The following is a 20,342-nucleotide window of genomic DNA, read 5'->3' as shown; positions in this document are numbered from 1 at the left end:
GGTTGGAGCACTGTGTTCACCATGCTGTGGCACACTGGAGCTTGCAAACAAAGTCCTCAGTGGTAAATCAACAACCAAAATCCTGAGTCTGAAACTGGCATCATCTGAGGCTCCTTTTTGCCCGAGTCATGGGCAGCTAACTGTCCTACTGGCCATTCTTGCTGAGCACCCCACATTCATCTCATATCTCTACCTACAGTTGTGAGTTTGTTTGGCCACCACAAAAAAAAAACAACCCTGCAGTTTCTTCCAAATTACGAAATCTTCCAGCTCCATAACACACAAGCTGGTAGAAGAAAAGGAATGCTCCCGTTCACTGTTGACTTCCTAGTTTGCTCTCATCTTGAATAATGCAGTTAGGGTCTGGTTTAATCTGGAGGGAATCCCTCTGGTAGATCTTGCCATGAGGAAGAGGTTAGGCCTAACTAGGGTTTAGGAAGATCTGTACCCTGTTTTCCTCTTACCTCTTTCAACTTATTATTAATTTCTGACACTGCTCCTTTATCTCTTGCTGTCGAATGACTCAGGGAAAGTGGCACAGAATTCAGCATCATGGAGAAAAATAAGGGAACAAGCTAAATTTCTGTGTGTCAGAGGCAGGGGAGTAATGTCAGGTCTGACAGCCACCTACCCTTAGAATTTTATGAGTAGTGAACTGCAGGGATCCCCCCACCCCGCACAATTCTTTCTCCCACCCACACAAAGCTCAACCAGTTTTTAGTAGCAGGTAGTTAATTAACGAGAGAAATGAGAAGTGCAGTAAATGCATCTAAAATGTTTTTTTACCACTTACATGATTAATTCTCTGTGATTCTGCAAATAAACAAGAACAGCATCTCTTTTCAACTAAAAATAAACACCCTTGTGCAACCAAAAATACATAGTAATGGGCATCTAGATCAGTATTTTCTGTGTACAATGAAACCACTGAAATTTTGTATTTATATGTTAAGGGCAACCCTTTCTTGCTGTTTCTGTTGTTTTGTTGATTACATTGTCTATATTGATTTATAATTTTATTTTTTAAACTACTTTGGGTACCTTTTTTATCCCCCCCCCCGGCCATTTTTCAATTCAGTTAAATCCCACATCAGTGACACTCATTTACAACACAATGGGTAGCTGTGTTAGTCTGTCACTAGCAGCAGAAAAGAGTAGGAGTCCAGTAGCATCTTAAAGACTAACAAAATTTCTGGCAGGGTATGAGCTTTCGTGAGCCACAGCTCACTTCTTGAGAGCTCCTTTACAAGTCACTGCGAAATTGCGGTTTATGGCTTGTATGAATCTCAGAGTAGGCCTCAACATTCCTGTTCCTGGACATAGTCTAGAGCAGGCTTTGAACTCCCTTTGCGATTCAGTGTGCTAGGCAGAAACCTTCTCCCTTCTGAACATATCAATGCACCAGTTATTCTACCTACCTTTGAATTCTTCTACTATCCCTAATTGTTTTGCTGTCTTTCATGGGATCTGCAATTTAAACAAAACTAATTTACTGAAAAGGGTAAAAAACACACACATGCACATTCATTGCAAGCAAGTTGTTGAGGGAAACTCAGCATGGTTGAACAAACCCGCAGAGATAGCTAAATATGACTAACATTTCTAAACCTTTCCTGGGCAAAAAGAAAACAAAAATAAAAAACCCAGTACAGATCTAAATCTTCTAGTGTCAGATTTCCTTTTAGGAGCTAGTCCGGCATAGAGACATTTTTTTCACATGCCTAGGTATTAGGAACCCAATACGGCCTAGAACTTCTATCAGCCTTCTCAAGAGTCTAATGCCAAATATATTAAGAAGCTTTTAAATAATGATAAATGTCCAGGCACTACAATCAAAACCGTGTATCTCCTGAAGACAGACCCAGAAAACTCAACATCCCACACAGAGCAAAGCAATTCCCGCTGAGTTCACTGAGTCTTTCTCCCATAGCTGCATAGGCAGGCCTCCAAAGGTGCGTCTGGTACAGCCATAACTAATTAATCCTGCTGAAACGACTGCCCTCCTTATTCAGACCTTTGTGGAACTAACACTAGATTCTTAGGAGTGCTTTTTAAAGGGCAGATTAGACAACTATATTTATAGTCCATCTTTCTACCATTGCATTCTAGGCAGTTTACAGAGTAACAGCACCAGCGATATCTTGCTTGGATTCAGCTTAGCTAGAAGCAGCCCCCCTGTGGTTCACCAACTGGCATTCCTGAAGGCAGAGGGAGAAGAGGAAAAAGCTGTGGCCGCCAGAAATAATTAAGAACCGTTAATTAACCACTGATGAAGGCCCAATAGGCCGAAACGCGTTTGGTTGTGGTTACAGATGTCAACCTTAGGATATGCCATTGTGCTATTTTAATGTTTTAAAAATATTTTTAACCTTTTTAACCTTTACGTAGTGCTTCCACTAAATTATATTTACAGTATTTATACACACACACACACATATATATTTTCCTTTTACCCAACCTCGGGTACCCAGCTTGTGTTTTTAGGTTGGGTCTTATTCCCCTCTTATTCTTCCTCAAACTGCTGCAAGCCATCTCAGGAAAAGTGGAAAAGAAGAGCAGGGTAAAAATACAAACAATACTCACCCCCCCCCCACCAAGTGCAGGGGAGAGAAGACCATAGAGTCCTCCAACAGAGGTTACTGGTGGTGGGACTTCAATGCCATAGAGTCCAATTGCCAAAGCAGCCATTTTCTCCAGCTAAACTGATCTCTATCGGCTGGAGATCAGTTGTTACAAGCAGATCTCCAGCCACGACTTGGAGGTTGGCAATGCTAAGTTACACCCTTTTACATCCATTACGGAGGATGTAAATATGCTTAGAATGGCACTGCTAGACTACTAAATAATCTGCATTTCTGAGAAAAAGGGCGCAGGGCCCAACAATTTCTCTGGGCCCGGAACAAATCTGCAATATGCTTCCCCCCGCATGCATTGTCTCATTTAAAAGGTCTGCTTTATTTCTAAAAGGACCTATCTAGAGACCATCTTACAGTAATGGGCTTGGAGCCTGGTGGACTCCAACCAACTCTAATAGTATATACACGTTCTCTCCGCCCCCCATATTCTTGGACCCCAGAGGAGAGACAAGCTAAGACCAGTAAAGGAGAAAGAGACACAAATACAGGGCCACAGGCTTTTTACAACACCTCCCAGCCATGCTAGCTCGCCAGAGCAAAAATACATAAAATTGGGAAAAGCAATTACAAACAAAAAAAGGCCAAGAATTAGTTTTAAGGCATTTTAAAAGGAATAACTACTTCTGGTTCAAAATGCCACCAGGTGCCTTTGGCATGCCAGTCTTAATATATTAGGAGAGATAAAACAGTTCATGTCCAGAGCCACAGTTTGTGCCAACCCACAATATAAATCAGAATGTGAGTTTTTTTTTTGTTTTCTTTATTTAAACTGTATTTTTAAACAGCTGCTTGTTATATTTAGGTGTTTTTGTAAGATTATTTGGGCCCCCATGGGGAGGAAAGGAGGGCAGCTGACTTTCTAATTAAATAAACAACTATGTGTTTTGTTTGGACTAGCTCTTCCGGTTGGTTATTTTTTAAGATGCCACAAGATTGCAGGGGGCCTAAATATACAGAGAACTGGGAAAAGCACTCTCTGCATCCCCAGGGGCATCTCATTGTGAATCTGACTTGCTCTTTTAACGTGCCATAAAAATTAACTTTTTAACGGCTGATGTTTGACATAGCCCCAAACACCTGGAGGAAAGGTCCTGCCAAGACACTCTGCACATGCCCAGAAGCATCTCCCAGCACCTCTAGGAGGTCGAAAGGCCCTGGGGAAACAGGATTATGGGATGGAGGCAATGATTATGGGATGGAGGTGAATTTGACTTGCTCTATTGACGTGCCATAAAAATTAACTTTTTAACGGCTGCTGTTTGACATAGCCCCAAATACTCAAGAGGAAAGGACCTGCCAAGACACTCTGCGCATGCCCAGAAGCATCTCCTAGCGCCTCAAGGAGGTCGAAAGGCCCTAGGGAAACGTGACTATGGGATGGAGGCAAGAGCCGAGCACCCTCTCAAGCGCGGGGTTAAGGGGGAAAGGAAGCAGAGCAACAGCCCCGGAGGAGGAAAGGGGGCTGCAAAGGCGCCTCGCCTCTCACCTCCCCTCCCGCAACCGCCCAGCAAAGGCCTCTCGCCTCGGCGCCGCCATTTTGGCTTCCGCGACGCGCACGCACTTCCGGCGCCGTCCGATTCCGGCGGCCTCCCCTTGCGCCCCTTAGCCCCGCCTACTCCGCCATGCCCAATCCGCGGCTGCCGCTGGGCGGTTGTCAGGGCGACGAGCCGCAGCGCGGCGTCAGTCCGTTCCACCTCCCTCCCCCTCCACAATCTTGGCCTGAGGAGAAAAACCGTCGCGCTTGGGCGACTGGGAAAGTCCCGGATGTTGGCCAATATGGCTGCACTCTGGCCAATGGCTTATTGATTGCCCCCTAGGAGATGCTTCTGGGCATGCGCAGAGTGTCTTGGCAGGTCCTTTCCTCTTGAGTATTTGGGGCTATGTCAAACAGCAGCCGTTAAAAAGTTAATTTTTATGGCACGTTAAAAGAGCAAGTCATTTTGGCCAACATCTTCTTGTTCCGTATTAATAAAAGCTGGATGTCGGCAAGCATTCACACACACAGGCCATTTATGCAAGAACACATGAACACACAAAGCTGCCTTATACATCGGCTTGCCAACCTCCAGGTACTCAGTACAGGAGCAAAGTGTAGACAAAGTGCAAAAAAGCTACCCAAATGACATAACAATACAGCTATACACACTATATACACTACTAAGCTGAAACATACAAGCTAAGACAAACGTGACTGTACAAGGTGGAAAAAAGTGTCAAAAGTGACTTCCCCCCCACTTTTTTCCACTTTGTACAGTCACGTTGTTTGTCTTAGCTTGTATGTTTCAGCTTAGTAGTGTATATAGTGTGTATAGCTGTATTGTTATGTCATTTTGGTAGCTTATAAAGTTTTTTTGCACTTTGTCTACACTTCGCTCCTGTACTGAGTTCCTCATCCTCCCGATATTAGTACAGTGGTGTCTATTTCTCCCCCAGGTACTAGCTGGAGATCTCCTGCTATTACAACTGATCTCCAGCTGATAGAGATCAGTTCAGCTGGAGAAAATGGCCGCTTTGGCCATTGGACTCTATGGCATTGACATCTCTCTTTAACTGGAGACGCTGGGGGATTGAACCTGGCACCTTCTGCATGCCAAGCAGATGCTCTGCCACTGAGTAGGGTTGCCAGGTCCCTCTTCACCACCGGCGGGAGGTTTATGGGGCGGAGCCTGAGGAGGGCTGGGTTTGGGGAGGGGAGGGGCTTCAATGCCATAGAGTCCAATTGCCAAAGCGGCCATTTTTCTCCAGGTGATCTGATCTCTATCGGCTGGAGATCAGTTGAATTAGCAGGAGACCTCCTGCTACTACCTGGCAGTTGGCAACCCTACAGGCAGGGGTCTTTCACGTCACCTACTTGCCTGGTCCCTTTAACTGGAGATGCCGGGGATCGAACGTGGGACCTTCTGCATGCCAGATGCTCTACCACTGAGCCACCGAGGTTTCGCCTTGGGTTTGCCACTCTCTAGTTGCACATTTTCCCCCTCCAAATCCTCAGAACTCTGCATGGGGGGCTTATTTTTTAATTTTGAGAATTCAGATGGGGGAAATGTGCATCCAGAGAGTGGCAAATCCAAGGCAGAACCTCCCATGCATAAACAGCCACAGATTGGTGTTAAAGTCAATTGTGTTACATTTCCCCTTGCAGAACCAAATAAGAGAAATACAGCACTTCTTCTTTTCTTTTCTTTTTTTCTTTGTATGTTTCATTATAAAAATGCAATAAAAATATTTTTTAAAAAAGGACAGGGGGGAAAGCAGTTCTCCACTTCTTTAAGATAACATGGTGGAATTGTTGTTCTCTTTGTGCTACTGGGCACCGTTTGTCAGGACTTGCGTTTGTTCAGAGTAGCCTTTGTGAAGGGCAGGGAAGATCCTCTGCAAGTGTTGCTGTGTTCACAGCAATTATGATTCAGTTATCCCTGTGGTTGTACAGTCGTTGGGTTTATGATAAATGTTTGTTACCTTGAAAGCTGCAATACCTTGACTGTTTTCTTTTTGAAGCAATTTAATAAAATGTTTGAAAGCCACAAGAGTGCACTTGTGTTTCTCCGTGTGCAGGCAATTTCTGGGCACGATGACATAACTGGAAGAAAGCATGGGGGTGTCGCACAAGATCTTGTTCAAGCGGACCCCATTGACGTTTCCGCTTGTACATCGCTGGATCCAACCCATAGTTTGAGCCGAGCCCATAATCCCCCTAGCCTAGTGTGGTCTTCCCTGTCTGGCAGAGTCCCAGAGAGAGATCTTTCCCAGCCTTGTCTCCAAGACCCCTTTAATTTGGAGACCACTGGGACCGAACCTGGGATTTTGTGCATGCCAAGCATATACCTTTCCGCTGAGCCACTCTTGACCAATCAGATCTTGGGGCATGCATCTAAAAAAAAAAGTTAGCAAAGAAGTCCTGAATGTGTTTTCACTTGTCACGTTTAAAGTGTTCGTGAAATGCTGTTGGTTGCCATCTGCCGCAGGAGAAATAAATACATAGCCAGAGGGTCTTGTCGCATCTTTCAGGATGTCACAAGAGGCTGCTCCATCAGGCGGGCTTGCTTCCGAGGAAGCGATGTGGACTATCCTGCCCCAATAAGCCTGTTAGCATTTACAGAGTGACAAACCTTGGCTGATTTTAATGAAATTGCGCTGGCTAATCAAGGCAGGCTTTCAAAAATCGCACGGCAGACCCAGGCACTGCAAAAGGAGCACCCGCACCCCTCAGTCAGACAGACTTTGTCCCTGCGGCAGTAAGTGTGTCGAAACAGTTGCCCATGTTTTGTTTTATTGTGGTTTCCATTCAGAAATTCGCAGTGAACTGCTAAGCCCTTTGCAGACATGTAGACCGAATGCCTCCGATTCCAGTAATGCTTCCTTTCTTTTGAATAATTGTTTGCCCTATGTTCTGTAGAAGGTAGGACGCTTTTTAAAGATTGCCATAGAACGCCGCAAATTATTTAACTAGACCACTGGTTCCCAACCGGGGGTCCACGGACCCCCAGGGGTCCGCGAGAACTAAATTAAGGTCCACGAAACAAAGTTATAAAGCCATAATAAATTAACATTTTCAATTAAAAGTTCTCTATTATAAAATATATTCAAATATTATTCTAAGTTTAATGTTTAACTAACCGTTATGATTAAAGCTTATTTTCAAATTCTCAGAATTTTTATTTTGAACCTTGGGGTCCCTGCACGGAACAAAAAAGTCCTAGTGGTCCCTGGTCAAAAAAAGGTTGGGAACCACTGAACTAGACGGATGTGTTAGCTCACAACACCATCTTATGCCAGTGTCTTTTAACCATTTTGTAAGGTTATATCTCAAATATTTATATGTTTACATGCTACCGTATGTGCAGTGGTTTTATGCCAATAAAGGACGATATGACTGACTGACACACACAACCCAATGCAGTAAGTGCTTTTGGCATTATGTGTGACAAATGGCTCGACAAATTCATTGCGGGTCTCCGCTCAAAAACCCTTTCCCCACCTCCTCTCTGCTCAAAATGCGTCTCCTTCTCTAGGAGCTGTCTGTGGTGCTGATCTCTGATGCGCTCCTCCTAGCACCCAGGAGAAAAACAGGCGGGCTAGGTAAGAAAAAGTGCCTGGGAGGAAGCCATTTGGCGCTTGGAGAGAACAGAGTGGGCCCAGAGGGCGGCTGGTTCAAGAGTGAGAAGGGCAGGGTACCAGTCAATGGTATCTCCGATTCCAAAGAGGTAACTGGCTGTGAATTTTCCCATTGGGAGAGAAGAAAGGGGAGGGGAAATAAAAGGAGAAGGGGTATTTGGGGGCTGGCAGTGAACTCACCATTGATTGTTCCTGCTCGCAGGTTATTGCACCATCTTTAGGATTGCAAGTAAGACGTTTGTGCACCCAACGAAGAACCTCTGGAAGGGGGCAGCGTGAAAGCCGCAGGTGAAAACCCCGGATCGGTTCTTTCGCTCCCACTCACCATGAAGGTGACGCTGAACGTCGTCTCTTTGCTCGCGGCCCTCCTGGGCATTTTAAGCTTCGTCTTCTTGGCGGTGGCCATCGGGACCGACTTCTGGTATGTAAAGGACGCTTCTAAACTGGAGGAGCTGGGCAAGCACGCCGACACACTGAGCTCCCATTCAGGACTCTGGAGGACCTGCGGCTGTAAGTCACTTCTTGTTGGGGCTCGGTGGGGTCGCTGTGCACCTGGGGAGGAGAGAACCACGGTCAATTTTACAACTTCTCAGCAAGCAGTACCTTACAGAGGAACTTTTGTGGCACTGAGAAGGATGGAGGGTCTTAGCAGCTGGGCTTCCGATAGGTCCCACCCCGTGGTGGGTAAGTGGTTTTAGTGTCAAAAGGAACGGGGGAGAAAATGAGCTTCCAGACCTTAAGAAGAAAAAGTTTAAGTATTTCCTCTGTGGCTTTTACCTTGGCATGGGTTTTGCCACGTGAATGCACAGTCTCTTGGGGCCCCAGCTTTGGACACAAGGGCATAATGCCCTCACAGGATGCCCAACAGTTCAGGAGAGCAAGTTCTCCAGAGCTCTTTTTGTTCCCCAGGAATTTCTCAGCCATGGGACATTTAAGCCCATGATGAAGAATACGTCGAAAGGTGTGTTCCCCCCACCCCCGGCCAATGAATTCACATCTAAACCCTGGCTCAAATGACCATGTTTTCCAAAATACCACCATCAGGCCTTTTTTTGGGGGGGGGGGATTCTGAAATCAGCTTCAAATTGCCAGCACCGTTTTTCATTTATTGCATTTGATCTCTTCCCTGCCCCCATAGGGGCATTTGGCAGCACAATCCTAAGCCGATTTTAACCCTTCTAGCCCATCTTCTTCAATAGGCCTAGAAAGGTATCAATCCTGCTCTGGGCATCGTCCGGTTAGTCTTGCAACCAACCCTAAAAGGTGATTGTTTTGGCCTAGGCAACCGAGAAACCTTCACAGCAGAACATCCCTCCTCACCTACCTCTCATTTATCCTCACAACACCCTTGCAAGGTAGGTTAGGCTGAGAGTGACTGGCCCAGGATTACCCAGTGAGGATTCAAACCTGTGTCACCTCGGTCCTTGTCTGCTTCTGTAATCTCTCCGCTGCATTTCCCCTCTGCTCTGATCAAGGTGATTACAATATGCAATTGTCCCTTTGCGTCCTTTACAAGCATTCTTTACACCTTCCGACCAGGATAAAAAGACTCAGATCTGCGTTCCTGCTCATGTCTGATGAAGGGAGTTTTGGCTGTTGAAAGCTCATAACTCCGAAAATCTTGTTGGTCTCTAAGATGCTGTGGGAGTGGGACTTGAATCGACATGCTCAGTGATGTCATTGATCAAATATGACATCAGGCTGAAGCTATGGCCTCATGCTCGGCTGACAACGCTGCGCTTAGAGCATTGCCTCTTCAAAACCGCGGCCTCGTTCTCCGAAAGCACATCTTAGTAAGGCAACGATGTCAAGATTTGGAAGCCCGTGGAAAAAGAGATCTGCAGACCATTTGAATGAGTGAGGTGGTTAATTGTGCCAAGTCAGAGGGGGCAAATCGGAGTCCTCTGTACAGAGCAGTGTGGGCTAACCAGTAGGGCTAGAGAGGTGGGCAAGTCGTGCGTTCAAATCCCCACTCGCCCATGAAGCATCCTGTGCGATCTTGGGCCAGGTGCTCACAGCTTAAACAGCAACCGTGCTTAGATTTGAAAATCGTGATCTATAAATGCCTCCAGTTCTCGATACGCAGGCATATTTTAAAGCAAGCTCCCTTTCCCCTCAAAATGGCCTTTTCTGCATAATTTATAACTGAGAATATTAGCAACGTGTTGATTCTGTCCCTGTGCACTCTCTGTTCTTCAAGGTGACCACAAAAGGCAGTTGTTTTATTTGGGCATATTTGTTGATTGCTGAAATTAACTTTCTCTCTCCCTCTTTTCAGTTACACAATTTGCAGAATAATATCCTGGCTACTGCATGAACCAGGAGTTGAGCAAGCCAATTATTTATTTATAGGATATATCTGCATATTGCTCTCTGGTCAAAAACATATCTGGATCAAGATAAAATCCCAAGAATAGGACAGAACTGTTTAGCAACAGCAAATAACACTATCTCCTAATACAAACCCAGAGGTGGAATAACAGCATCTTGAGCTACAAAAGCAGAACAATAAACTGTGAGGCATAGAACAAATAAATGTAGCACTCAGGAAGAAGTGAAAAATAATTGCCTGGGAGAATAACAATGTTCAAATGCCGTCTAAAAATTAGCAAGCTTGGTGCTAACACAAAAAAGGCCCTGTGGCCGCCGCCACCCACCTTATCTCCAAAGGTAGAAGGTCTTAATAGACAGGCTTGTTCGTATGGGATTAGGCTACCAAGCAGCCAGCAGTCTCCCACACACCCCAAGGGAAGGACAACATCTGGAAACACAGATGTTGTCAACCCCCACCTGCAGCCCCCAAGTGACAGTGTAAGAATGTGCATGTTCAAATAAATGCAAGCTCGTCTGAAGTCTGTTTAATCAAAAAAATTGCTGCTTGCCACTGGACAACCCATTCACAATTTGAGCGAAGTGAGAGTTAGACCATTACTATCCTACTTTGCAGGGTTGTTGTGAGTATAAAAGATGGGTGGGGATGGGGGACGAACCGTGTCTACCACCCCAAGCTGTTCGGAGGGAGGGGAGATAAAACAGTGTAATGAACAGATGACTCAGGCGAGTAAGCCAAGCCACTTACCCAAACGCTCAAGTTGCGCCAAGACTTTCTACATTATTTGGCCATTTATTTCTTTCTGTTGAGAGCCAGAGAAGTCATAACAAGCATCTGGTAACGGCACACACATTTCTATCTCACAGGCGATTTTGGAATACTTTAGTACAGGCCAAGCGAATGTAAGGCCCGGTTGTGTTCAGATTCACAAGATTTCCTAATCTCTCTCTTCCTTCCAGTTAACAACGAGTGCCTCCCTCTGGTCAACCCTTTTCAGTCTGCGAGGCCAAACATCACCTCTTCCCACAGGCAGGTACTAAGTGAGTAACGTCTGGATTACCTTTCTGCCTAGCGATGGCATGGCTTTCTCTGGGCAGCAGTACAAGCTGGGGTGGCAGATTGCTTTCAAAGCAGGGGAGAGATCTCTGTTGACACCACATTTAGGGGTGGAGCCCGGGGAGGGACCTCAGCAGGGTATGATGCCCTAGGACCCACCCTCCAAAGCAGACTTTTTCTCCCGGGGAGCTGATCTTGGTCGTCTGGAGATCAACTGTAATTGCGGGAGATCTCTAGATGCCACCTGGAGGTGGGCAGCTGAGAAGCGAGGGGGGTAGCCAAATGCTGATTGTATTGATGCTGGGACATGGGGGGGATTGGACTGGCTGCAGGGCGGAGGGTTGGGCTTGGTGCGGTTCCTCAGGTGGCTCAGCTGAGAACCAGCCGTGACCACATGGCATGGGGCAGAAGGGGCAGGAGAATCACCATCCCACAAGCTCAGCCAGGGCGTTCTCGTCACCTGGCCTGCAGCCAGAGGTCGGCAGCTGCGGAAAGGAGTCTTGGCTGCAAACCTCTTCTTCCCGAGCATTTTTTTTTTGGAAGGGGGTTATTAAAAACGGTGTAGTGGTTAAGAGCCCCGTAGCGCAGGGGGGTCAGCTGCAGTCCTGCAGTCCAAGCTCTGCTCACGACCTGCGTTCGATCCCGGCGGGAGTCGGTTTCAGGTCGCCGGCTCAAGGTCGACTCCGCCTTCCATCCTTCCGAGGTCGGTCAAATGAGGACCCAGCTTGCTGGGGGTAAAGGGAAGACGACTGGGGAAGGCACTGGCAAACCATCCCGCAAACAAAGTCTGCCTTGGAAACATCGGGATGTAACGTCACCCCATGGGTCAGGAATGACCCGGTGCTTGCACAGGGGACCTTTACCTTTAGTGGTTAAGAGCGGTGGACTCTGATCTGGAGAGCCGGGTTTGATTCCCCACTCCTCCACGAGAGCGGGGGAGGCTAATCTGGTGAACTGGATTTGTTTCCCTGCTCCTCCACACAAAGCCAGCTGGGCTAGCCCTCCTAGCCCCACCTACTTCACAGGGTTGTGGGGAGGGGAAGGGAAGGAGGCTGTAAGCCGGTTTGATTCTTCCTTAAGCGGTAGAGAAAGCTGGCATATAAAAAGACCCCAACTCAACTCTAGTTCTCATGACAGCAATGATAGGCCTTTGCAGAATTAGTTTTTCCAGCACAGAAACCTCAGGCTGATTTGCTGCTGGGTTTGCTCAGAGTCCCATTGCCAAAGCGGCCATTTCCTCCAGGGGAACTGATCTCTATCGGCTGGAGATCCGTTGTAATAGCAGGAGATCTCCAGCTAGTACCTGGAGGTTAGCACAGGAGCGAATGAATATTACAAAGTGCAAATATTTATACAAATAGCTACAACATATAACATAGAGTCACAACTAATCACTTACTAAATCTAACAACCATAACACACTATCCTACTATATACAATGTATATTACAACAATCTGGCTGGAACAAACCAAACAAAAGATTCTATGTCTTGGTTAGTCTTTATGTCGCTTTCAATCCTCAAAGGGAAGTTCTTATATATTCTTCAGGCTTTAGGATTGTATTTCTGACGTTATAGAATACGATGTCACCAAGAGATGATGCCGTAAATTAAAGAGGGGATACGGCCGTTTCGTAGCTACACATCTATGTTACCCTATGTGGGAACTGGTTATTATCCTGCTTAAATTTATGGCAAACATGTAATATTCAAGCTGGAGCCATTATATGATGACTGATTTTTGAGGGACTGATGAAGAATTTAAGTGAAAGAATTCGAAACGGACATATCCCCTCTTTAATTTACATCTGGCATCATCCAGCCAGATTGTTGTAATATACATTATATATAGTAGGATAGTGTGTTATGGATGTTAGATTTAGTAAGTGATTAGCTGTGACTCTATGTTATATGTTGTAGCTATTTGTACAAATATTTGCACTTCGTAATATTCATTCACTCCTGTGCTGATTTCCAAACCCTTACGGTACGTGCACAGTGGTGTCTTTGTTCTTTCCAGTCCCTGGAGGTTGGCAACCCTATTGCTCAGGCACGGACCGGTCGTACAAACGCAGTCTTCCCCCCCTCCGCTGGCTTAACCCCCTCGACTCCCTTCCCCACGCTCCTAAGCAACCGGGGCCAACCTGGCTGTGGACGCCGAACGAAGGAAAGCCCTCCGGGAAGGGGTAAGCCCGGGTCACCTGCGACTGGAGGGAAGGCAACAGCAGTGGCCACAAAGTGGTCGGAAAGCACCCGGCAACCCTCTGTTTATGCAGCTGTTGAGAAGACGGCCCTGACGGGAAGGATCAGCCAAGACAAATCTGAAAAGCCACGCCTGGACAGAAAACAAGCGATAAGGCCTGGCTTGGCTCAAAGGCTCCTAGGAAGCGCCAGATTGCTCTGAGGAATTTCTAGTTATCCATTAGCTGCCTATACAAAAACGTTCGTGTGGGGGCAAGATAGCCAAGCGTTATTTTCGCCAAAGGGCAGTTTGCAAGCAAACACAGCTGGGATCCAGAAAGGGTTCCATCAGCAGGCAAAGTCCCACACCACGGCGCTTGAACACATGAACACACGAAGCTGCCTTATACTGAATCAGACCCTTGGTCCATCAAAGTCAGTATTGTCTACTCAGACCGGCAGCAGCTCTCCAGGGTCTCAGGCAGGGGTCTTTCACATCACCTACTTGCCTAGACCCTTTAACTGGAGATGCCGGGGATTGAACCGGGGACCTTCTGCATGCCAAGCAGAGGCTCTACCACTGAGCCACGGCCCCTCTCCAGCGCTTGCTGCCTGGCAGGATTCCACCCCCAACTCCCAGCCAACGTTGGGTCACAGGCAGGGTTGCCAAACTCCAGGTGGCGGCTGGAGATCTCCTGGGATTTCAACGGATCTCCAGGCGACAGAGGTCAGCTCCACTGGAGAACATGGCTGCTCTGGAGGGCAGGCTGTCTAGCATTACACCTTGCTGAGGTCCCCCCCATCCCCAAACTACTCTTTCTCAGGATGCACCCCCAAATCTCCAGGAATTTCCCAACCCCGAGACGGCCATCCTAGAGGAGGGTAGATTTGTGCATAGGGAATTGACAAGGTGTGTGTCTCCCCCTCCTCAATTCGGTGCAGGATCTTATCTCGTTCCCTTTGAGATTGAATTTCACGATCGAGGCAGCCCCAGAAACTTACCCGCAGGGTCGTCGTTTCTGCGTACTTGGGGTGGAGGGGTCAGGCGCCATCCAGTCGCAGCCGACTTATGGCGACCCCGTAGGGGTTTCAAGGCAAGAGACGAACAGAGGTGGTTTGCCGTTGCCTGTACCTTCTCTCTCTCTCTTTCTCCTCTCTCTAGACATGCACGGCGCTTTTCTGACCCTCCTGCCTCTCAGCCTCATCTTGATGATCTTTGCAGCGCTGAGCGGCTTCTTCAGCCTCCGGACCCAGGCCCAATTCTTCCTGCTGGTGACGGGGTTTCTCTTTCTCTTCGGAGGTATGCCAGGGAGATCGTGTCCGCGCCACCCTCAAGGTTCCCTGTAGGTAGGCTTGCCAACCTCCGGGTACTAGCTGGAGATCTCCTGCTATTAAAACTGATCTCCAGCTGATAAGAGATCAGTTGCCCTGGAGAAAAGGGCCGCTTTGGCAACTGGACTCTATGGCATTGAAGTTAGGGTTGCCAACCTCCAGGTACTAGCTGGAGATCTCCTGCTATTACAACTGATCTCCAGCCGATAGAGATCTGTTCACCTGGAGAAACTGGCCGCTTTGGCAATTGGACTCTATGGCATTGAAGTCCCTCCCCTCCCCAAACCCCGCCCTTCTTAGGCTCCGCCCCCAAAACCTCCCGCTGGTGGCAAAGAGGGATCTGGCTGTCTTACCTGTAGGGCTGGGATAAAGGGGGCAGCGGAAAGCCTAAGGTTCAAAGTGTTGAGCCAAAGGCCCCGATTCACATCTTGCCTTACTCTCCAGGTAGCCTTTAGCAAGCCATGCTCTCTCTCAGCTCCCCATCTGGGGACACTAATACTGGCCTCCCTTGCAGGGTTGTTGTAAAGGCTTACCAAAGTGATCACTGCTGCAGTAACGACCATTTGTGTTTTTTTATTTTTTAATTTAGCTCTCCTCACGTTGGCTGGGGTCAGCGTCTACATTGCCCACTCCGCGGCGGCCTTCAAGGAGGCCGTCTTTCTTCTGGGCGGGACCAAGCTCCTGGAAGGCCTCCGCATCCGGTATGGCTGGTCCATGGCGCTGGCCTGGCTCTCCTTTGCCACCGAGGTCCTGACCGGCCTGGCATTTCTCCTGGCCGCCAGGATGGTGGCCCTACAGCGGAAGCGGGACTGCTCCATTTGATACCCTCCTGGCACCGGGGCCGGGAGCTGGGGTTCCCTTTCCCTCCTCTTTCCTTGTATTTCAGCCTCATTACTGGCATTTCCAGGTCATCCAACTCCCTTCTGGGCCAAGAAACTTGACATCCCCAAAAGCACAAAAATGGGGAATTCCCAGGAAGCAAAATTCTGCACCCAGTTCCATTTTGCCCCTGTAGAATCATAACATGTATATGTCTATATCTATATCTATATCTATCTGATGTGAGCCTCAAATAGGGTTGCCAACCTCCAGGTAGTAGCTGGAGATCTCCTACTGTTACAACGGATCTCCAGCCGACAGAGATCAGTTTCCCCTGGAGAAAATGGCTGCTTTGGCAATTGGACTCCACCATATAATAAATATAATTATTTTGATATAGATTGTACAGTTTCCAGCTCAACCTTTGAGGCTCCCTGAAGACTCGGCTAGGCCAGAATCCTGCAAAGAACTGGATCGACCAGCATGATCCACCACCATGTGGGGGTCTCCCTGAGTTTCCTGCTTTCCCCCAGGCCATGCCTACGGCCTCCAGGCTCCTGAGCTACAGTCCAGGGGGGGTTGCCAACCTCAGGAGACTTCCCAGAATTTACAGCTGATCTCCAGACTGCATGCATCAGCTCCTCTGGAGAAAACGGTGTGTTTTGGAAGGCATTCTTCACCTCTCCGATCCCTCCCCTCCTCAAATCCCGCCCTCTCTGGGCTCTACCCCAAATCTCCAGCCATTTCCCAAACTGGAGTTGGCAACCCTAGCAGGGCCAGCTCAGTAGAGGTCACAAAGGCACACTTGCATGATTCTGACAAGCTGGAGCGTGTCCAGAGGAGGGCAACAAAGATGGTGAGGGGTCTGTAGACCAAGTCCTATGAGGAAAGGTTGAAGGAGCTGGGTAGGTTTAGCACGAAGAGGAGAAGAGTGAGAGGGGAGATGATCACCATCTTCAAGGACTTGAAGGGCTGTCACATAGAGGAGGGTGCCGAGTTGTTTTCTGTTGCCCCAGAGGGTCGGACCAGAACCAACGGGTTGAAATTAAATCAGAAGAGTTTCCATCTAGACATTAGGAAGAATTTTCTAACAGAGTGGTTCCTCAGTGGAATGGGCTTCCTCGGGAGGTGGTAAGCTCTCCTTCCCAGAGGCTTTTAAGCAGAGGCTAGATGGCCATCTGTCAGCAATGCTGATTCTGTGACCTTAAGCAGATGATGAGAGGGAGGGCATCTTGGCCGTCTTCTGGTCACTGGGGTTGTGGAGGGGGGGTAGGTAGTTGTGAGTTTCTTGCGTTGTGCAGGGGGTTAGACTAGATGACCCTGGTGGTCCCTTCCAACTCTACGATTCTATGATGAGGTGTACCCCAGGTTTAAGAGAAGGACGAGGAGTTCCCACTACGGTTTAAAGGATAATGTGCATATTTTTTTCTTTCACTCATTAATTCTTTTCTTGTGGCGCTTTTGGGCACTCTTGCTTCCCTGGGAGTAAATCCTTTTACTCCAGGAATGGCATAGAAAGCCTAGGAGTTGGTTGCTGCAGAAACCGAAAGGCTAAAAACATTGGAATGGCAATGCTGTCATCTGGTGGTGAAGGGCAAAAACTGCACTGAAGAAGAAAATGCTAGTTTAATCAATTAGGATATTATTATTATTATTATTATTACTAGTAAGTTCGTTTAACTTTCACGACGAGACTCAGGATGCATTACAAATATGAAATTAATTTAGAAGAAGAAGAAGAGGAAGAAGAGTTGGTTTTTATATGCCGACTTTCTCCACCACTTAAGGGAGACTCAAACTGGCTTACAATCACCTCCCCTTCCCCTCCCCACAACAGACACCCTGTGAGGTAGGTGGGGCTGAGAGAGTGTGACTAGTCCAAGCTCACCCAGCTGGCTTCAGGTGGAGGAGCGGGGAAACAAATCCAGTTCACCAGATTAGCCTCCACCGCTCATGGGGAGGAGTGGGGAATCAAACCCGGTTCTCCAGATCAGACGCCACCGCTCCAAACCACCGCTCCTAACCACTACAATTTACTCAAATAGCAATGATTTTTGGGAAATGAGACAATACCATGAGGCTAGGCTTAAAGGTAATGGTGGTCCCCTGTGCAGGCAACTGGTCATTACTGACCCATGGGGTGATGTCACATCCTGACGTTTCCTAGGCAGGCTAGGCTTACAGAACTGAAAATGATGACATAAAGAAAAAATGTGTAAGTGTGTGTGTGTTCTATTTTCTAAATGGCACCTAATCCTATAAACAGAGGAACCAGCTTCTATAGGCAGGATGCTTCCTTCAATACGCATATTGATCCCTCCCCTACTCAAATCCTGCCCTCCCCTGGCTCTACCAACAAATCTCCAGCAATTTCCCAACCTGGAGTTGGCAACCCAGCAAGGCCATCTCAGTAGACGTCATGATAGGCACGTTTGCATGATTTTGCTGAGGTGTAAAGGTAAAGGTCCCCTGTGCAAGCACCGGGTCATTCCTGACCCATGGGGTGACGTCACATCCCGACGTTTACTAGGGGTGGGTTACGGGGTGGTTTGCCAGTGCCTTCCCCAGTTGTCTTCCCTTTACCCCCAGCACGCTGGGTGCTCATTTTACTGTCCTCGGAAGGATGGAAGGCTGAGTCAACCTTGAGCCGGCTACCTGAAACCAACTTCTGTTGGGATCGAACTCAGGTGGTGAGCGGAGCTTGGACTACGGTACTGCAGCTTACCACTCTGCACCACAGGGCTCTTTTGATACCCCAGGTTTAAGAGAAGGAGCAGAGGTTCCCGCTCCTTTTTAAAGGGCAATATGCATATTTTGTGTTCTTTCACACGCTAATTCTTTTCTTGTAACACCTATGTGCACTCTTGGAGGTAAACAGCTCCACGCCAGGAATGGCATGGAAAGTCGAGCAGTTAGTTGCTGCCTCCAGAAACGGCAAGGCTAAAAACATCGGAAGGGAAATGCTGCCATGTTGTGGTGAAATGCACAAACTGCTTTGACAAAGAAAATGCTGGTTTAATCAATGAGGATATTATTAGTATTACTGGCAGCGTCGTTTAACTTTCACACCCAAGAGTCTTAATAATTGAGCCAGTGTCTGTTTCTCCCCCTCCAGCCTTCCCCATTAAATATACATATTTTGAATGTGTGTGTGTTTTTTTTTTTTTGCATTTATTTTGGGTACATTGATGGTGTGTATTCTTACCGTGGCATAAAAATGATATTGAAAGCCACGAAGGCATCAGGAGTCCCAGTAGCAAAAATGGGTGGAACAGGACGGCTTCCAACAGGTAACAGGGGGTGAGGAAAGATACCTAGAAGGATTGCGTTTGGAGGCTTTCCCTCCCATTCATTCATTCATTCATTCATTCATTCATTCATTCATTCATTCATTCATTCATTCAGTTTCTAAAATCAAAACATTTGCCCTTGTACAAATCTATGGTGAGACCACACTTGGAATACTGGGTACAGTTCTGGTCACCGCACCTAAAAAGGACATTACAGAGCTTGAAAAGGTGCAGAGAAGAGCAACCAAAATGGTCCGGGGACTACAGCAAGTGCCCTATGAGGAGCGGTTAAAACACTTTAGGGCTGTTTAGCTTGGAAAGAAGGCGGCTGAGGGAAGACACGATAGAGGTCTATAAAATTATGCATGGTTTGGAGAGAGCGGACAGGGAGAAGCTTTTCTCCCTCTCCCATAATACCAGAATGGGGAGGTCATCTGCTGAAGCTGGAGAGTGAGAGATTCAAAACAGATAAAAGGGAGTATTTCTTAACACAACGCATAGTTAGATTGTGGAACTCCCTGCCCCAGGGAGTGGACATGTTCATGGAGGAAAGGGGTATTCATGGCTACTAGTTAAAATGGATACTAGTCATGATGCATACCTAAACTCTCCAGGATCAGAGGAGTTGGCCACTGTGTGAACAGACTGCTGGACTTGATGGGCCTTGGTCTGATCTAGCAGGGCTTGTCTTATGCTCTTATGTTCTTATTTCTGTCTGTCAAAGATGTAGTACATTATGGCAGTGAAGCACTGGGGTATGTATGCCAGATTTACAGTTCAACATTTTTCTTCCTCTTTTGTTTTAGCGTTTGTTTTTTTAATTAAAAAAAAATGCGAATCCAGGCTTTCAGTATAATGATTTTTGGCACTGGCTCTCTCTCTCCCCTTGCAAAGCTCAGCAAAATTTTTTGCCAACGACACCAACCCCCCTGGCTCCCCACATCTGTTTGCTGAAGGATGACTTGGCTTTCCCTAGGCAGCCTGGCCTCCTCAAATATTTAAAAGGTAATATTGTCTCGAATGCAGGCAGGGTGCAGAGCAAATAAATGGCCTTGCTCTGAGGAGCAGTTACATCTTCCCCTCGCAATGTGGAATTGCCTGTGCCAGCACGCCAGGAAAGTAAATGGGTAATCGCCCTTTAATTGCCACGGTCCTCCCTTGGCTTGTATCAGATCGAGATGGAACTTAATTATGAAACGAAGGAAGCATCGCAAGAATATTTTAGAGCTGCCTGTCGAAAGGCCCTGGGAGGTTAAGCCGCGATGTTGGGCCCCAGGCAAGAGTGCTGAAGGCCGGCCGGAGTGGCGTTTTATCGACCTGCTGATTCCCCCTCTGTAACTTTCTAGACCCTTCTGTATAAAACGATCTAGAAGTGGTTTCCTAATCATACAAAAACAATTGCACAAAAATCCTCCCCTTCGATTGAAAACATGTGTGGGGGGGTGGAGGGGTGGGTGGGAGAAAGGACAACCAAAACCGATAAAACCATCCCAGGAAAAAGCCATCGGATGAGAAAAACAGGGTCGTCGAAAGCATCCGTGCTAGAACCATTTGTTACAAGCCGCCGCCGAGAAGCTGCTAA

The 20,342-nt window shown here is 47.4% G+C and overlaps 1 protein-coding gene across 2 annotated transcripts; it reads left to right on the top strand.

The window, feature by feature from the left end:
* Nucleotides 1-8,077: 8,077 nt before the first annotated feature.
* Nucleotides 8,078-15,473, top strand: TMEM114 (transmembrane protein 114). Of its 2 annotated transcripts, XM_056866437.1 has the most exons (4): nt 8,078-8,261; nt 11,043-11,123; nt 14,482-14,619; nt 15,241-15,473. In XM_056866437.1, exons 1-4 carry the CDS (start codon nt 8,078-8,080, stop codon nt 15,471-15,473), a joined length of 636 nt encoding a protein of 211 aa, XP_056722415.1. The 2 variants fall into 2 exon arrangements, with proteins under 2 accessions (XP_056722415.1, XP_056722416.1); XM_056866438.1 differs by lacking the exon at nt 14,482-14,619.
* The last annotated feature ends 4,869 nt before the right edge of the window (nt 15,474-20,342 follow it).

This window comes from Euleptes europaea, chromosome 21 (assembly GCF_029931775.1).
Source record: "Euleptes europaea isolate rEulEur1 chromosome 21, rEulEur1.hap1, whole genome shotgun sequence".
Classification (NCBI taxonomy): Eukaryota; Metazoa; Chordata; class Lepidosauria; order Squamata; family Sphaerodactylidae; genus Euleptes; species Euleptes europaea.
Note: the sequence above shows the minus strand (reverse complement) of the source record. Positions and strands in the feature narration are given on the sequence as shown.